This window comes from Culex quinquefasciatus, chromosome 2 (genome assembly GCF_015732765.1).
Source record: "Culex quinquefasciatus strain JHB chromosome 2, VPISU_Cqui_1.0_pri_paternal, whole genome shotgun sequence".
In the NCBI taxonomy this organism is placed as follows: domain Eukaryota; kingdom Metazoa; phylum Arthropoda; class Insecta; order Diptera; family Culicidae; genus Culex; species Culex quinquefasciatus.
In genome coordinates this window covers 215455201-215475332 of record NC_051862.1, presented here as the reverse complement: position 1 = coordinate 215475332, position 20132 = coordinate 215455201, and the positions used below count along the sequence as shown (strand labels likewise).

General features: G+C 39.2%; 1 protein-coding gene across 1 annotated transcript; it reads left to right on the top strand.

The window, feature by feature from the left end:
* The first annotated feature begins 7534 nt into the window (after nucleotides 1-7534).
* On the top strand, nucleotides 7535-18907 carry LOC6035987. The gene is made up of 2 exons (XM_038258369.1): nucleotides 7535-7944; nucleotides 16315-18907. Exons 1-2 carry the CDS (start codon nucleotides 7713-7715, stop codon nucleotides 18786-18788), a joined length of 2706 nt encoding a protein of 901 aa, XP_038114297.1. The 5' UTR covers nucleotides 7535-7712; the 3' UTR covers nucleotides 18789-18907.
* Nucleotides 18908-20132: the final 1225 nt, after the last annotated feature.

Sequence of the window (20132 nt, the reverse complement as noted above, 5' to 3'; positions counted from 1 at the left end):
CATCGAAAATGAAGTTGAAAAATTTTACGACCAAAATTTCGATTTTTGAAAATCAGTATTGATTAAAAATTCATAACTCGGTCAGTGATTTTGCACAACCTGAAATTTCTGAAAAGTTGGCATTTTATGTCTTCTAAAACATATCAAAAATAAAAAATTAAAATAGTGTTTTTTTGTAAATCAAGTTTTAGTGATAAAAGTTAAATAAAAAATCACCAAATTTTTTTACCGTGTATTATTTTTTCCAGTGTAGTCCGTATCCATACCTACAACTTTGCCGAAGACACCAAATCGATCAAAAATTCCTTCAAAAGATACAGATTTTTGAATTTTCATACATCATTTTTGTATGGACAGCTGCCGAATTTGTATGGAAAATTATATGGACAAACTAATGATGCAAAATGGCTTCTTTGGGCATACCGAAGGCACCAAAAAAGTTTCAGCCGGATTAAAAAATACAAAAATTAAAATTGAAGAAAAAAGACCGATTTCGTAGAGAATTGCTCGAAAGTCTTCTCTAAATAATATCTCACCTCACCTAAGTGATAGGTAGATAGGATTAACGTCATTATATTTTACAAAGTAATTCTAACTTTGTGGAATACTTCTAAGGTAATGTTATGAAATTGCCGTTTCATAAAAAATATCGTTTCTGACCAGGATCAAAAAACATAAACACTGATTATTATGTTCTCTCGTTAATGAAAAAATAACTTCATTTTAACTGAAAATTTTACAACTCAAAAATCAATAAAAAAACATTTGCAAGCAGAGACGCCGACTAGTCCAAAATGTTGGGGGGGCACTTTTGTTTTCCGAAATCGGTTGGTAAGAGTGGCAGTTAGATGTTTAAGTTTCTTGTATATCACGAATTTTACTAAATTGAATATTGTAATTTTAATTGTAGTTTTATTGAAACGATATCCTTTTAGTTTACACTGTATATCAGGGCAAGGAGGTAATGTGGATCTGAATTAAACTTTAGAAGCGAATAAACGAACGATGTGATACTATTTTTTTTCATCTGGAATCCATTTTTTTGGAAAAAAATAATTTATTAAAACGTGTTATTATTTGGGGAATTTTTTATATGTTTGGAAGGAAAATTCCTTCTAATTGGCATATTCTAACTTTTTTTCCAGAAGTAACAGTCAATAAAAAAAATAATCAGATATTTAAAAATTCAACAATACAAATATTCTAAAAATAAAAACAAAAGTAAAAATCAAAAAATTAGAACTTCAGAAATTTAAAAATACAAATACACATTTAAAAAAACCTATAATTTTTCAAACCTGCAGTTTAGAAAAAAATAACAGATATAAAAAATTCAATTTTCCAAAATCTAGAGTTAAAAAAAACTCCTGGCTTGGAAATTATATGAAATCAAAAGTAGAAATTAAGAAATTTGAACATTCAGAAATTTAGAAATTGCAATAAAATTCAATGTTTTATTATTTTTTTAAGAATTTAAGAATTAAATTTCAAATTTTAAGAATAACCAAAAAAGATACACAAACGGTATTTAATAAAATAAAAAAAGCATTATGACAAATTGATACGACCATAAATTTGTATTTTTGCCTTCCTCACTTTACTGAGAAAAGGCTATAAAATCACTCGGAAAATGAACTTTTTAATTAGACCTCCAAGACCTACCTTCATTTGTACATATCGACTCAGAATCACCAGCTGAGCAAATGTCTGTGTGTTTGGCTGTATGTAGACATGTGTACCAAATCAATGTCACTGGAATATCTTGTCACAGGCTCAACCGATTTTGGCCGGAATGGTTTTAATCGATCCGTCTTATCGTCCCCTAAGTTGCTATTGAAATTCATGCAGTTTTATCATGTATTTAAAAAGTTATGTTAAAAAAACTGTTTCATATTAAATTAAAATTATGGTAAATTATGGTTTTTTCATGAAACCCTCACATGTTATATATTTATAGAAAGCATATGAGAAGACCTTTCTTGTGGATCAAGAATTTTCAAGATCTGACTTACCTATCTAAAATTGCAAGCAGTTTAAAAAATGGTCTGAATTTACATAACCTCAAATAGTCCCGTCTGATCGCCACAAGAAAAGCCTTGTAGAGGGATGCCATTTTCCTGAAAGCGGTGTCTGTATAGTCTTGACAAAAAGTCTGTAGGAAGTCTATTTATTTTTACTCGTCACTTATTTTTATTAGGACCTCTTAGGTGCTGCGATCACGTTAGCGGAGATACCATGTGGACACTTTATGGGATTGTAATCACTCTATAAATGAGAGGAAGGCACCAACCATCTAAAGGTGGATTAAGTAACGTTTTTTTTAAATGAATTCAAAAAAAATCCTGGGGTTGCACATCTGTATCCGCTACTGTAGTTTAAAAATTGGTCATTTAATCATAATTGCAAAAAAAAACCTTGTTAAATGAATTCCCAATACTTAATAATGCTAATTTCGTGAAAATTTTCTATTTTTAGTATTATTTTCTACCCCCTGAGTTTTTGGCAAACTTTTTAAGGGTGCAGTTAAAATTTCTATAGCCTTATAATTTTTTTCTTCTAAATCGATCATAAATTCCATAAGGCGTGTGTGTTTTGTTCAAGATTTTAATGTGGAATTGTCTAAGATTTTGTTTAAATTTATCGGTTTCTCAGTAAAGCGCTGCGCTAGTCTTCAAAAATTTACTTTATGAAAAAAATCGGCTAAATTCGGTATAAAACGCTTTCTCGGTAAATCTTTTCTAAAATTACTTAAAAAATTCGCGAATTTATCAGCTCTGTTGTCAAGTAAAGCAGTCAACAAAAGACCATCTTGAAAAGTGTTTCAGTTTATTGTTGCTAAATCTTGCAAGATGATCTACAATGGCGAATCGCCGAATGTTGCGTCTGAAAACTTGATGATTGTTTTCGCAAGAGTTTGCGTAGGTTTGATTATAGATGAGGTGCTATAGAAAAAGTGGTTTTGTTTTTGGAACAACATGCACAGATAGAAATCTTATTCGCAACACACAAAAATGCATCTAAATCCAGAAAGTTGCAAACGAATTTTTTCAAAAATTTTCACTGATTTCGAAAACTACAAATGTTTTTGAACTATTTTACAGATTTGCTTACATTAATGCTATCCGTGTGTACAAACAATGTTCCAATTAAGTTTTTAATATTATTTTCAATTATTTGTGTAATTTTTTTTAATTTTTTTTTTGTATTTTTTTATAATATTTGAAATAAGATTATTTTTTTCCAAAATTGGGGGCACAATATATGGGCTGCCCCCGCTGCCCAATTTTAAGGGGGCAAAAACTACCTTGCCCCTCCACAGTCGGCGCCCCTGTTCCCAACAAAAATTTTCATATTTATCTGGGCGAAACGAATAACATTTCACGATAAATTCACAAAATCTGCTCCAGAAGCATGTTTCAATCATCATAAAAACACAAGCTTGATGCATTGCTTACGTCGCAGCACCCCATAAAAACAAAAAAAAATGTCACACACAAATGCAACACACGAAGCGTCGCCTGCTACACTTTGCAACGCAACAACCGCGGAGACTTGAACGCCGCAACAAGCGAGGAAACTTTCGCTGCGCGCCTGGCTATAGTAAATTACTTTGTCTTGTGCTTACTTAATACACTGGGCTTAATAAGTCTTCGGTGGTCAGCGGTCATTTTAACCCAGCCAGTTACTTCCACCGCAGTATTATTACACAATCGTCACTCAATTCCGGTCGCTTATAATAGGGTATGATGCAAATTTCAACCCCGACCCCTCGTGCCCAAACGTGTTTCCGAGAAAGGGGGGAAGTTGTCTCCAATTAAGTGCTTCCGGCACGGCGCTAGGTGGCATCTCCGCGCCCGGTCATTTCGTCTAGTTACGACCTTTTGCCAGCCAACATCGGCCAACATTTCGTTCCGTTCCCCTATGTAATTAGGGATCGATCAGTCCAAATGGGCATCACTTTCGTCACAAACGCACAATGTTGATGAGCTCAGGAATGCAAATTTCATGCACATTAAGACCATACCCCCTCTCAAGCTTCTTGGTGGTACGTGATGGTCTGTAAAAAAAAAGTAAAACAAACCCTTTGGCCGGTGCGTCGCGGAGACGATGAAGACGTCGTCACAATCCGTCACTCTGCTGGTTGGCTTGGTAAGGTGTATCTCAACGGAAAAAGTCGAGGCGTCGAGGGTCTATAATTTCAATTTCCACGGTTGATCCGGAGTGATGTCGGGCTGTGTTGGTCAGTGATTGGAGCAGATTGAACAAGTGTTGGAATGGGAAGAGAGATGCTTAATATTGTTATAATTATAAAATAGATTCAAAGTTTTATAGAATGAGATTTTGAAAATATGAGCAATTCTCTACGAAATCGGCCGATTTCGATCATCTTTATTTTTTTGTATTTTTTTTATTTGGCTTAAACTTTGTGGGGACCTTCCCTATCACCAAAAAAACCATTTTGTGTCATTGGTTCACCCATACAAATCTCCATACAATTTTGGCAGCTGTTCATCCAAAATTGATACGTAAATATTCTAAAATCTGTAACTTTTCAAGGATTTTTTTTATTGATGTGGTGTCTTCGGCTAAATTGTAGGACTATTCAGAAAAAAATACGCACGCAAAAAAAATTATTTGGCGGTTTTTCAATTGCATTTTTTTTACAAAAAAAAAAACAATTTCTCCAAATCCGTATTTTACTTTATTTTTATGGGACACCGCATCTTTTTTGCCATAGAAGTATGGACCAAAACTTTGCAGACGAGTTATGATTTGTTTTAAATAGTGATCTTAGTAAAAAAAAATAAATCTCGTACTTAAAGTTTTTTATTATCAAATTTTATATTTAAAATCAAATTTTCAATCAAAAAGTACTCAGCAACTTTATTGATTAAATGGACCGTTTCAAAATATAGCCTTTCAAATTTTTGTCCTGAAAATTCCGGTATTTTGTTTTTTTTTTTAGTGTCTATGATTGTCTATTCCTCAACATATTTTTTGTTAAATGTTCAGAAAATTTGCTATAAAATTGTCTGAAGATTGGACCGACTCAAAAATAACTTTCTTATTATTAAGCGTTACATGTGCTGGCTCAAATATGGTCTTTTCCAATGTTGATATAAGAATGTTTTAAATATTTTTTTCGGAATAACGGAAGACAATTTTTTGATAGTTTCATGTTTTGACATTGAAAATTAGACGCGTATTTTCTTAGTTAACGTCACATTAATTTTTAATGATATTTTGTGGATAGTATTTTTTGCTTCTACATGTAAAAAAATGTCACTTTTTCAACAAACAAAAAAATTGATCTCTAATCTTAAAATTATGTCAAAAAAGTTTTTTCCACGTTTTTCAATTCATTATATTGTGTGAAAAGTCGAATGAAAAAAATATGATTTATTTTAGAGTGTAATTATTTTTTTCTGAGAAATCCTAAGAAATGCTCCACTATCGGTTTTTCGATGTTCCATACCTCAAAATCCCTAAATAGACATTTTTTAATGTGTGTGTTGTTTGTTTAAGGTAATTCAAACCTCGATGGTCCCAGTCGCAGTGTAAGGTCCCAGAGTAAGTGCGTAAATTAGCGAAATTTGATTCTAACTATTCTCATGATCATTTAATAAGGAAAACTTTAGATTAATTTAATATCACATTTTTAAAAATAATTAAAACTTGTTCGCTATAGATTGCAAATATTTCAAACATTACGAAGTACTCTAAAAAGTTAGGTATATTGAGTATGTTATCCGATACCCAAAAATGTTTTTAAAATGCTAATAAAACCTATTTTCAAAATATATATTCAAATTGATTAAACAAGATACCTTTGCTTTTTTACTCAACCAATAATATTTTCTGTCGTTGTCGAATTCCAGAGTTTCTTCCAGTTATCCCTTTTTCCATAGTGGCCACCCTGATTTAAATTAGAAACTAGAAATCTTTATTTTAAAAAAACATTAAAATTTAATTCAAAATCTAAAAAAAATTAAAAAATAAATAAATAAATAAAAATCTAGAAATGTATCCTGGGATGGACGCACTTGTTTAACTTTAGGAAATTACTTGTTTCATGAATTCATGAATTATTTAATTTTCTTGGTGTAGCATAATTGTCTTCATGCATAGTACATTTTTTAATATTTTAAGTTTAAAAAAATCAAATTTTAGGCTGAAATTATATCATGGCTGAGGGACAAGACATTAAAGCAAAATTTGAAATAAGGCTGATACAAATATTTTTCAAAGTTTTTGTACCTCGGCTCTGGCCAGGATCGAGGAAAGGCAAAAAAATAAATAACAAGCCATAGGTTCAGCATTTGCATTGTTTTAAAATGCATTTTACACGAATTCAGTTGTTTTGCAATCATTAGTTTTCAAAAAATGTAAGATTTGATGAAAACAAACATTTCAACGAAAAAAAACTTTTTGTAATACTAAGATCTAATATTTTAAAGAATTCTTAAGATTTATAAATCAACCCAAACATGCTAAAAATGATTCTAAACGCAGGGGAATGCATTTTAAATTTCAGCTGATTGCACTTGCATTTCCATTGAAATTTTGAAATTTTTTGAAAAAAAAAATTTGTCTCCCGATTTTTCGAGCCATTTTTAAAGGAAGGGGAAGGAAAATTTTTAAATAAAATGTGTACCGGCCTAATGGACTAAACAAAAATTCGCAAACTTTGATTATTTTGTAACCGAACTCAGTGCATTCATCTATTTTTTTTCGACTAAACAAATCGGTTTACTGAAAATTTCACTATTTTTTAATTGAAATTCTCTAATGAATTTAATTGTTGATTATATTAGAAAATAGGGGAACAGCATCTAATTCCAGCGTGCCTCTAATGTTGGCAGGTCAGAACTTTGACATTCAATTAAAGTTCATTAAAAGCGATTTCAACAGAAATCGAGTGATAAATAGCTCAATAAGAAGTGAGCAAGCAAGTTTCTATCAAAAGTTTTGCAAAATTAGTTGTTTAAATAGTGAAAATCAGCAAATTGGATGGAGTTAGGAGCGAGTGCTTAACCTGCCAAAGATACGAGAATTTCCCCTAATCCAGTTTTATTTTTGTTCATCTCTATAGATAAATATTAACAAAATTCAATTGTACTTATTTTCAACAAAATATTTGAAAAAGCTTGGTTTATATTATTCCAAAATGTCCAACATTTTTTTTAACATTTCAAATTCCTCTAACAACATCCCAACAACTTCAACCACGATCGTGACGCGATCCTTCGTGAACGTCACACACCGCGGCGACGGCATTTTTCGCTCTCGCAGATCACCACAGCCATGCTAAATCAAAGGGCAAACAATTTCTTTCCAAGCTCATCTAGTAGCCAGTGCTGCTACTGCCACCACCGTTGCAACTCTTCCACACCCAGCCTACTTGATCTTACTCGATCGACGGCGCTACATCGCGCTGGCTGGTTTGATGGATCGCCGATGAAGTGTTGCGGGGTTGAGCCCCGTTTCGGAATGCTCCGGCCGCTCATTTCCATTTCAAACGCGACGCGCAACGGAACGATCTTGGAGGTTTTTGGCTCGTCTCTCGCGATTTCAATTTCGGCTAACGGATTGCGATTGCAGTTTGCTGGACGATGAAGGATCAGTGATCGGGAGGAGGATCTTGGAAAGCTGAAGAATTTTGGAGTAGTGAAGAACTTTGAAGAGAGAGGATCAACGAACACTTGCTGGAGATGATCAGGCTGCGGTTGTTGACGGCGTTGGGGGTTGTCCTCGGGGTCGTGGCCACGACGGCCCAAGCGACCTCCGGGGAGTCCTGCCCGGAGCAGACGCGACCGCACGCGACCCGTTGCGATCAGTACTTTCGCTGTGTGCTGCTCCCGTCCAGGACCCACGTCTGGGTGCCGACGCAGTGCGCCAAAGGCTTAATCTATGAACCACAGCTCAAGACCTGTGTTTTGCCTGGTGAGTTGAGTGTGCGTGTGTTTGGGAGGTGGCCGTTGGGATCGTCCTATCTAACGCTAACGCTTGGCACTAACGCTTCTGTAGATCTTCGACTTCTGGAACTTTTCTTTTCAACAAAAAAAAACTTGGTGACGGTGAAATCAAAAGTGCAACCTGTACATTAAATTTTCCACTTTTTTTTATGCAACTCGAACAATTCAAGACGAAAAAAAAGTAAAAAAGTAGCGGGTGTGAGTGATAATTAAGTCTTGGTCGTCGTATGTGATCACGAGCGGAGGTCGATTTTGATTGCATGGAGACCTCCTCCCCGCACAGAGAGAAGAAAAATCGGAAGAGAGTGTGTGATAATGATAATGCGTTTTTTTTTTCAACATTTTGTTTCATTGGACTGAAAAAGTACTGAGTAGTGAGCCGTGTGCATTAGCCAGTAATGGGGAAATAACTGAAAAATTGGCTGAACCTGGTAAAGTGCACAACAGCAATGCTTGCATAGCTCATTATTTTGCGCATGTGCGCTCTCGTTTTGAATTATGGACTGCTAATGGATTGGGATTAGGTGATTGTGTGTGAACTGTAGAAATTGCAAGGTTTCGGTGGAGTATGTGGGGAAGGAAAATTTTGGTGGTGGAAAAATTGCGAAAAAATGTGAATATGATAAGTGCAGACTGAGTGATATCATTAACAACTAAAAACTTGATGGCATTTAAGGGAATAACATGTAAACTTGAAGTTTCATCAAGATATTTTATTACTTTAGAAATCCACAGACAATTTAAATAAGGTAGAGTTTTTTTTAAGGCGTATTCAAGTAATAGTAAAAAGATTTTTCCAGCACTTGTCGTACATTTATCCAACAAGGTTCACCGAGTTGGATAAATACGACGAGAGCTAAAAAAATCAAGTTTTGCAACGAGTTCCATACAACATTTTTTGCAATTCCGAAAAACACCATTTGAGGAAATTATAAGTCAAATGGGCATGTACTATGTCAATTAAAGGTTTAAATCAACAAAAAAAATTGAAAAGTATTACTTTTAGAAACAAGTGCTGAAAAGTAGAACTTTTCAGCATTTATTCTGAAAAGTGTTGCTATTCGATTCTGTTATTTTTGGTTCAGAAAAGTAGGCTTTTCATCGTTCAAGTATGACAGGAAAAGTAAGTAGTTTCGGAACGGAATTGCAAAATAGTAGTTTATGCAACAAGTTGCAAAAAGAGTATTTTTTTAGCACGCATCGTACATTTATCCAACGAGGTTCACCGAGTTGGATAAATACGAAGAGTGCTGAAAAAATCAAGTTTTGCAACGAGTTCCATACAACATTTTTTGCAATTCCAAAAAACACACTGAGTGAAATTTTATGTCAAATTTTCATGTATTTTGTCAATAAATCGTTTCAATCAAAAAAATGTTGACAAGTGTTACTTTTCGAAACCAGTGCTGAAAAGTTCAACTTTTCAGCATCCATTTCAGTGCTGAAAAGTAGAACTTTTCAGCATTTATTCTGAAAAGTGTTGCTATTTGATTATGTTATTTTTGGTTCAGAAAAGTAGGCTATTTCGTCGTTCAAGAATCTTTGATGTACAGTTAAACCTCGTATAAGAGCGCCTCGCATATGCAACTTTGCATATACGAGTCATTCCACCTGATTCGGTTTTGTCGCAAGAGTTGCATATGCGAGGTACAGGGCTTATGGGATTTTGGCTATATGGGAGACATGGGCTATATTTTTATAAAAAAATCAACTAAACTATACAAATTTATAGTGTTTTGGAATCGATATGAAGTCAGCTATACAGCTACACCAAATTTACATGGTTTACGATGTTCTAGATCATCCGAAACTTCGTCAAGTTAAGGCCTATGTGTTCAACGCCGTACAAGTATGAGTTAGGCGATTTGACTGTAGTTTTTGACCACAGATCATATCCGGATAGCCTCAAGGAGGTTCAGGGACTAGTCTACCGATATGTGGTGATGTTCTGGGTCTTCTGTAGAGTCCCGGGAGGTACGTCCGATGGGTCTACCGCCGTAACACGGTAGAGGTCGGTAGTTTTAGACCTCAGATTATATCCGGATAGCCTCATGGAGGTTCAGGGACTAGTCTACCGATATGTGGTGATGTTCTGGGTCTTCTGTAGAGTCCCGAGAGGTACGTCCGATGGGTCTACCGCCGTAACACGGCAGAGGTCGGTAGTTTTAGACCTCAGATTATATCCGGATAGCCTCAGGGAGGTTCAGGGACTAGTCTACCGGTATTTGGAGATGTTCTGGGTCTTCTGTAAAGTCCCGGGAGGTACGACCGGTGGGTCTACCGCCGTAACACGGCAGAGGTCGGTGTTTGTTGACCTCAGTTCATATCCAGATAGCCTCAGGGAGGTTCAGGGACTAGTCTACCGATATGTGGAAATGTTCTGGGTCTTCTGTGGAGTCCCGAGAGCTACGCCTGAAGGGTCTACCGCCGTAACAAGGCAGAGGTCGATGGTTTTTGGCCTTAGATTATATCCAGATAGACTCAGGGAGGTTCAGGGACTAGTCTACCGATATGTGGTGATGTTCTGGGTCTTCTGTAGAGTCCCGGGAGCTACGTCCGATGGGTCTACCGCCGTAACACGGCAGAGATCTGTGGTTTTTGACCTCAGATCATATTCGGATAGCCTCAGGGAGGTTCAGGGACTAGTCTACCGATATGTGTTGATGTTCTGGGTCTTCTATAGAGTCCCGGGAGTTACGACCGACGGGTCTACCGCCGTAACAAAGCAGAGGTCGATGGTTTTTGACCTTAGATAATATCCAGATAGCCTCAGGGATGTTCAGGGACTAGTCTACCGATATGTGGTGATGTTCTGGGTCTTCTGTAGATTCCCGGGAGCTACGTCCGATGGGTCTACCGACGTAACACGGCAGAGGTCTGTGGTTTTTGACCTCAGATCATATTCGGATAGCCTCAGGGAGGTTCAGGGACTAGTCTACGGTATGTGGTGGTGTTCGGGGTCTCCTGTAGAGTCCCGGGAGTTACGGCCGATGGGTCTACCACCGTAACAAGATAGAGGTCGGAGGTTTTCGACCTCAGATCATATTCAGATAGCCTCAGGGTGGTTCAGGGACTAGTCTACCGACGTGTGGTAATATTCTGGGTCTTCTGTAGAGTCCCGGGAGTAACGGTCAATGGGTCTACAGCCGTAACTAGTCTACCGATATGTGGTGATGTTCTGGGTGTTTTGTAAGATTTCGAGAGCTACGGCCGTTGGGTCTACCACCGTAACAAGATATAGGTCGGAGGTTTTTGACCTCAGACCATATCCGGATAGCCTCAGGGAGGTTCTGGGGCTAGTCTACCGATGTGATAGGTCTTTTGTAAGATCTTGGGAGTTACGGCCGATGGGTCTACCGCCGTAACAAGATACAGGTCTGTGGTTTTTGATCTCAGATCATATCCGAATAGCCTTAGGGCCGTTACTTCCGGGACTCTACAGAAGACCCAAAAGATCATAACACATCGGTAGACTAGTCCCTGAACCGTCCTGAGGCTATCCGGATATGATCTAAGATCAAAATCCAGTGACCTCTGCCTTATTTCGGTGGTAGACCCATTGACCGTAATCCCGGGACTCTACAGAAGACCCAGAACATCACCACACATCGGTAGACTAGTCCCTGAACCTTCCTGAGGCTATCCGGATATGATCTGAGGTCAAAATCCACCGACCTCTGCCTTGTTACGGCGGTAGACCCATTGACCGTAGCTCCCGGGACTTTACAGAAGACCCAGCACATTACCAGAAATCGGTAGACTAGTCCCTTAACCTCCCTGAGGCTATCCGGATATGAACTGAGGTCGAAAACCTCCGACCTCTATCTTGTTGCGGTGGTAGAGCCATCGGCCGTTACTCCTGGGACTCTACAGAAGACCCAGAACATCACCACATATCGGTAAACTAGTCCCTGAACCTCCCTGAGGCTATCCGGATATGATCTGAGGTCAAAAACCACCGACCACTGCCGTGTTACGTCAGTAGACCCATCGGACGTAGCTCCCGGGACTCTATAGAAGACCCAGAACATCACCACATATCGGTAGACTAGTCCCTGAACCTCCCTGAGGCTATCTGGATATTATCTAAGGTCAAAAACCACCGACCACTGCCGTGTTACGTCAGTAGACCCATCGGACGTAGCTCCCGGGACTCTACAGAAGACCCAGAACATCACCACATATCGGTAGACTAGTCCCTGAACCTCCCTGAGGCTATCTGGATATTATCTAAGGTCAAAAACCATCGACCTCTCCTTTGTTACGGCGGTAGACCCGTCGGTCGTAACTACCGGGGCTCTATAGAAGACCCAGAACATCTCCACATATCGGTAGACTAGTCCCTGAACCTTCCTGAGGCTATCCGGATATGATCTGAGGTCAAAATCCACCGACCTCTGCCTTGTTACGGCGGTAGACCCATTGACCGTAGCTCCCGGGACTTTACAGAAGACCCAGCACATTACCAGAAATCGGTAGACTAGTCCCTGAACCACCCTGAGGCTATCCGAATATGATCTAAGGTCAAAAACTTCTGACCTGTATCTTGTTACGGTGGTAGACCCATCGGCCGTAACTCCCGGGACTCTACAGGAGACCCAGAACATCACCACATATCGGTAAACTAGTCCCTGAACCTCCCTGAGGCTATCCGGATATGATCTGAGGTCAAAAACCACCGACCACTGCCGTGTTACGTCAGTAGACCCATCGGACGTAGCTCCCGGGACTCTACAGAAGACCCAGAACATCACCACATATCGGTAGACTAGTCCCTGAACCTCCCTGAGGTTATCCGGATATGACCTGTGGTCAAAAACCACAGTCAAATCACCTACCTCATACTTGTACGGCGTTGAACACATAGGCCTTAACTTGACGAAGTTTCGGATGACCTAGAACATCGTAAACCATGTAAATTTGGTGTAGCTGTATAGCTGACTTCATAACGATTCCAAAACACTACAAATTTGTATAGTTTAGTTGATTTTTTATAAAAATATAGCCCATGTCTCCCATATAGCCAAAATCCCATAAGCCCTGTACCTCGTATATGCGTGCTTCGCATAAGAAACCCCCATATGAGGTGCATATGCGAGGTTTAACTGTATTATTTTTTTAAATGATTTGGAATTTTTAAATCACAGATGGCGGACAAAATGGCGGTGATGAAATATTTAAAAAAAATGCATTTTGTAATTTAATAGGCAATTGAACGCTCAAATTTGACTAAAATGAGGCCGTAGAACTTCATCTTGATTGTTAGAAATGTTGTTGTAAGAAATTTAAAAAAAAATAGAAAATATCGATCGGATAATCAAATCAAACTTTGGATAATTGAAACTTCGGATAATCGGGTCTGAACTGTACTATAAAAAAATCGTCAAAATCTTTTTTGTAAAATGCTTTTCAATAGCAAATTGTAATAAACACCAAAAAACATCTAGTAAATCTGGTAATTTATTTGAAACAGCTTTCTGTATTTTATTAAAAATAACATTTTTTGCAGCACTTCTGGAAATACCTTTTGGTCCCTTAAAACAAATCAGAAAATTTTCGACATGGAGTAATTTGCCACTAAATTGGCCGAAAAAATATAAAAATTTAAATAACAAGCCATAGTCTCAACATTTGAATGCAAAAAGTGTTTTAAAATGCATTTTACACTGGTTCAGTTGTTTTGCAATCATTAGTTTTCAAAAAATAGCGAAAAAAAACTTTTTACGATACTAAACATCGAAAATTTTCAAAAATTCTAAAGATGTTTACATCAACCCAAACATTCTAAAAATGATTTCAAACACAGAGGAATGCATTTTAAATCAATTTCAGCTAAATACAATTTCCATTGCAATTTTTTTCGAGCCAACTTTGAAAAGGGGGGGGGGGTGACAAAAACTTGAAATAAAATTTGTAGCAGCCTTAATAACTGCCCTCATACACAGAGTAATCCAGAGAGAACAGTTCGAAGAGTTGTCAGCAAATTTTGTGGCTCCGTTACGAGTATACCCTTTGGGAAGTTAGCGGCTCTCGACGTTATGTTTTGAGCGTTACGGGTTGGATGAAGAAAATTATTCATCATAGTAAACTTAGGATATTTAAGATTTGTTTGTTTTGACAAGTGCCAGCCATCAAGGTTTCGATTTTGTATTTCTCTCAGTTCAAGTTCTGATTTTTTTTTTGTAATCTAAAAGACCTTGGTGGAAAAAGACCTTGAGGAGCAGCAAAATCCAGTCTAAGCCTGCAATGTCCACCAGGACCAACAAATACTTAGATTTGGCGGTGGGACAAAAGCATCCGTTGTGGTTTGCTTCCTTCCGGGTTTTTGTTTCGCTCTCAAATGGATAATGAATATGCTGCAGAGTCAAAATTGCTGCCCGTGGATTAGGCAAGATCTTTTGCCTAACCATGGCAGTTTGCCTAACGTCCAGATGATCCATAAGCGCTATCTTACGAAGTAAGTCCAAATATGGTTTTATGACTAGTTTGCGATTGTCCACGGTCCATACAAATAAATGTGTGAGCTATTGTCAAGGAATGAGAGGGTCTTAAAACGTCGAAAAGTCTGTTTATCAAATCAGACTAGGATAAAGATTATAAATGAACATTAAACATATAATCAATAAGATTCCATATGCTAAACATATTTTCCTAGTGGTATGTTTCGTCGTTCCCTCAAAAACTGGCCAGAGAAATTGTTCTGACTAATCATTCGGTCACAAATGTTAAGGCCACGGAAACTGTCCCAAACAATTTTGCACAAATTTTCACTTTGAAGAAAGTTTTGTTTTCTGAAAATATCACTGGAATTCTGTTGGAATTGCAACTTGCAACTAATTACGCGATGCCACATCTCCAGTGAGAACCTGGTCAGTTCGAGCCACAGCTGGTACAGAAAGCCCAGCGTTGCCAACATGAAGCATCCGAAACAGATAATTCTTTGGCGGGCATTGGCCCACCCGTTGAAAGGCGGTGGTTCCAAGTCCTTTTTCCAACTTTTCCAGCAAACTTCGGACGTACCGGATGTGGGGACAATATCCACGATAGCCATCAGTAAATTTCTTTTGTTGATTTAGAGCTTTTGGAAAATTTTGACAACCAAAGATTGCACCTGGTTGCTTCGATAAAAAAGTAACACTTAAACGTCAGTTCACTCTGAGGCTCACGACAATCAAAAGTGTTGCTAAAGGGGGGATGTACCACGATGTACCGCGTAACGCAACCATAAATTGAATGCCAGTGCTCCCTCTGGGTTACTCTGTGCCTCATATTAAGCGGCTAAAAAATGCTTTTCAGCTAATTATGTTTAACTACAAACAATTTTCCAAAACGATTTTTTTTGCTTAAATTTCTTTTTTTAATCATTATTTCTTCAAATTGTTTTCTTATACTTATACTTAACACAAATGATGCCTTTTTTGGTCATAAAATTTCGAAAATCTGAAAATACGGATTTTGGGAATTCAAATATGATAAATGTCGATTAAAAAAAATTCTTTTTGGAGTGTAACTATTTATTCTAAACAACTACTTTGCTGAAGACACCAAATCGATCAGATATTTCCTTCCCAAAATACATATGTTCGAATATTACACGGATAGAAATCCTGTAAGCAAAACCGATTAATTTATGTTGTCGAATTTGTAAAATTTGAAATAATTCCAATAACGCAAAAAAAAAATTCAATTTAATTTATTTATTTTCAAAATCGACAACATTTTTGCTCAAATTTCGAAAAATTGTTGACGTTTTTGGAAACATTTCAATGTTTACAAATTCGACAACAAAGAGTTACCGGATTGACTTACAGGATTTCTATCCGTGTACATACCATTTTTGTATGGAAAGCCTCTGGATTTGTATGGAGACTTGTACGGGAAAACTAATGATGCAAAATGGCTTTGCTAATACGCAAACCCCCGGGAAAATCTAAGACTAACGATTTTTGTGGAGAATTTCTCAATTGTACAGGTCTAAGGAATTGAACTGTTAGTTATTAAAAGAAAATACAGAAATGGGTCGATTCAGTAAATGCTGAAAAGTGATATTTTTTTTGAATTTATGTGTGTGGATTGGAAATTCCAAAACTCGCTGACTGGCGACGAAATTATGTAGGTATTAAGACTTCGTTAATGCAGTAATCTAGACAGTATTTAATCCGGTTCTACCCCACTAAAAACACTTCCCCATCCCACAAATCGATAACATGCGCTTGTGCTCGCTCCACTAACAAAACGGTGCTAATTTCCGAGGACGGAGTGAAAAGTCTGTCTTCCAAACAATATACTTTCACCTTTTCACGAGCCAGCGCCTTCTATGATTCTCTTTTGCGCACAGGTGACGACTGGGAGTGCAATCTGTCAGCGGAGACGGGCACGGACGAAAGCGGCGAGAACGTTTACGGCATCAACAATCTGCCGGCGGCCATTTATACGGGTCCGACGGCAGCTGCTCCCCCGCCTTCGCCACCGCGACGACGGCCGGAAACGGTTACCGATGCAAACATTCCCACCGTCAGCGGGAACAACGAAGGTGGTTACTATATAGTATTGGATCGCGATGGAAACAATCGAACGACGTACTACCATACGGTTCCGCCGACCGGAATCCGAGACCGGGACCAGTACGAGGACAACACTAGTGGGGGTTTCACCTACAACTTTGACGACCCGGACGGTGACGAGGAATCCAGTGGGGACGGACTGGTGCTGCTGGACGTTGACGAGGGACCGGCGACACCGGCTTACGAGACTATGGAGAAGCACTCGACGACGGCGATGGGGGTTTTCAGCGAAAAGACAACCGAGCTGTCGAAGAACGAGCTGAACTCGTTTTTGGCGGACTACACGCTGAAGGCGACGGGAAGTACGCCGACACCGACGACAACCGTGACGACGAAGACAAGGACCAAGACCAAGACGAAACTTCCGCTGCCAGCGGACGGGAAGATTCACCCGGAACACCTGACGGCAATACTGACTCAGCAGAAGAAGCTGAATCGGATAGCTTCGCGACTTAAGCTCAAGGAAGACCCGACCGGTGGAGTAGGGGACAAGTCTCCGTTTTCGGATCAACCGGTGTTTACGAGCCGTCCGGAGGGGTCGGTCTTGTTTAACGTGGCGCCGCAGCGAATCCCGGAAGAGACGCAGACCCACAAGTCTCCGTTTATGTCGGAAGATGTGATCAGAAGCATAATTGAGATTTCGAAGCAAATGATGGCTCACCAGAAGACTCAGAGCCAGGAGGAGATGTACGTGAAGCCGATCTTCATTCCGATTTCAGTGAGCTCCGCCACGCAAGATTTCACCCCGAACAAACCGAGCAAGATCATGTTCCACCAGCTGTTTCCATCGCTTTCCAACAACACCTCTCAGTTTAGCGCTAAACCGATTGGTATTACTATAACGAACCCTTATACTCTAGGTCAAGCGACAATCTACGACAATTTGCGCGATCAGGTCATGAACGATTCGCAGTACTACAACTACCAGGCCACCATGGCCGATGTCTACGGTAACCGTTACCAGTCGGGGCCGTCGCCGCCGCAATCCATGCCGAACGTCCCCATGTATCCGTACCCACCGACGATGGCCTACCCGGTCTTTAGCCAGCAGCAAAGCTATCCCAGCTATCCCGCCCCAGCTCCATACTACAACCCACCACAAGCCCAACAAAAATCCCCTCAACAAGCCCTCCTGAACCGACTACGAAACACGATCGGCTACGAACACGTCGAGTCCCAATCCAACGAGAACGTCATCTCCGACGAGCAAGACGCCGAAGAGGACGATTCGCCCATCTCGGTCGAACTTCCCGAGAAGCAAGCGACCGCCACGATCAACCTCCAAAACTCCAACGAAGCCAACGGCGACGAAGACGACGTCGAGGACATGATGGAAACCAAAAAGCTAATCTCCGTTGGCGGAGCCACTCTCAACTTCAACGACTACAAGGACAGCATCCTCCCTCTACTGGACGCCAACCCGGACGATGTCCGCATCTCCGTGCTCACGTGCAGTCTCGGCTCACGCCAGCCAAACAAGACCGACTGCACCAAGTACTACGTGTGTAACCCCCACAACGGAGCCTTCCAGTCCTTCACCTGCCCCTCATTCACCGCCTTCAACGCCGAAAGCCGCGTCTGCGACATGGCCACCTTCAAGAGTTGCCAGGCCAGACCCAACAGCCCAACACCCCCCTCAACCGCCCTCTCCCGACTAGCCCAGCAGCACAAGCTCAAACAGAAGATCAACTCCGACACCAGCAAACTCCAAAGCGAACTCATGGCCGCCCACAAGTACGTTGACCTCATCAAACACCAAGCCATCAAGATCCTCAGCCGAACCAAGGCCACCGAAACCCTCGCCGCAGACGACGAAGACGTCGAGCTCCTCACCGAGCTCGCCGCGATCAACCCGACCGCCATCTCCCCAACCATCACAACCCCAGGGCTAACCTCAACCTCAACCACGACCACCGCTTCGAAGAAGCGAACCAAGCCCAAACGCAAGCACGCCAGCACGCACAAGAAGCGACCAACGGCGACCAAGCGGATCAAGGGCAAAACGGCCGCAACGAAGAGCGTTGGTACGACGACAACCACGGTGGCGCCAACGACGACCCCGGTGCCGAAAGCGCCCAAGTGCAAACAGAACGGCAAGATCCCCGACCCGGCGGTCAAGTACAACTACTACGTGTGCTACAAGGCGAATCCGAAGAAGTTCATCAAGACGCGGATGGCCTGCCCGAACAAGCTGGTGTACTGTGCCAAGACGGAGTACTGTACGTTTGAGAAGAACTGCAAGGACTGAGTGAGGTGGGAGTGTGATGATCCGATGCGATCCGATTGTCTGTGTATTATAGGTTGGATTAGTTAATTTATTTATTTAATAGTGATTTATGTTTAATTTATTGAGAAACAATAAAGAATGATAAATAGAGAAGTCGACAAATGGATCCGAAAATGTTTTATTATTTCGTGTACTCAAACTATATAATAATTGTGAATCCTTCTCCCTTTGTAGCAACGGAAATTAGAAGCGATTGTAGAGACACTTCACATAGACGCCCTTGTTTCCAGATCATAACTAAAAGTGACCAATAATCTGTATTCAAAATGTTCTTTCGTAAAAAATTATTCTTGATTCAGTCAAACTTCAGTATTATATTTGTGATGTTTTCCATTGTTTAAAAAATCTCCGTTTTCAATACTAATTCAAATTCAAATTAAATGAATTAAAAAATATCTATTCTTTTCTTGTACCATTTTTTGAGTTTAATCCTCGTTAAAGACAGTACTTTGGGGGATGAATAAAAAATGACATCGAAAGTTCCCGTAGTTTTCCAGATTCTAAAATGTCTGTAACAAAAAATCTTGGTGCAAAAGCTCTGGTTGATGTGCTCCGTTAAAAAAGATCTTTAAAACAGCAATAATGATTTTGCAGAACTTCATACCTCCGTGATTTTTTTTTTCATGCATTTAATAAGCTCCAAAAGTTCTTTTTTTGGTCCCATAAAAATAAAATAGGTTTTTTTTTGCAAATTTCGCTCTTAGTGAAGAACGTGTATTAATAAATAAGTATTTTATTTAAGAGTGTAACTTTTAATTTAAAAATCAACCTCATCAATTTGGGATCTAAAATCCCGAAAATCTCTGAACGTCAATCCTGAAGCCTCCCAAAAAATAAAATTAATATAATATACAGTCATGCCTCGGTTTTGCACGCCTCGGTTTTGCACTGCCCCGGTTTTGCACCGTTCAGCTGCCTCGGTTAAGCACGGCCCAGTGCTTAACTGAAGCACAGAGCTTATGGGATTTTGGCTATATGGGAGACATTGGCTATAATTCTATGAATATTCATGCAAACATCAAAAATTATAGTGTTTTGGAATCGGGATGATATCAGCTATCCATTAAAATTATAATTTCATGAAAAATTTTACAAAAATACGTATTTTTCCTGTATTTTGAAAATGCATATTTTTTCTCTAAAGAAACAAAAAATATATTGATATTGCAATATGGGTATCAAATAATCAGGTTTTTTTTCATACATTTTGGATGTAACAATAACATTTTTAGAAAATACTCAAAACTTTCACAAAACTACGTATTTTCGAAAAAAATACTCAAAATTTCAATTTTTACAATATGG

Coding starts and splice junctions, on each gene's coding strand:
- LOC6035987 (XM_038258369.1), top strand. CDS start 7,713: ATGATCAGGCTGCGGTTGTTGACGGCGTTGGGGGTTGTCCTCGGGGTC. Junction 7,945..16,314: donor CAAGACCTGTGTTTTGCCTG/GTGAGTTGAGTG, acceptor TTTTGCGCACAG/GTGACGACTGGGAGTGCAAT.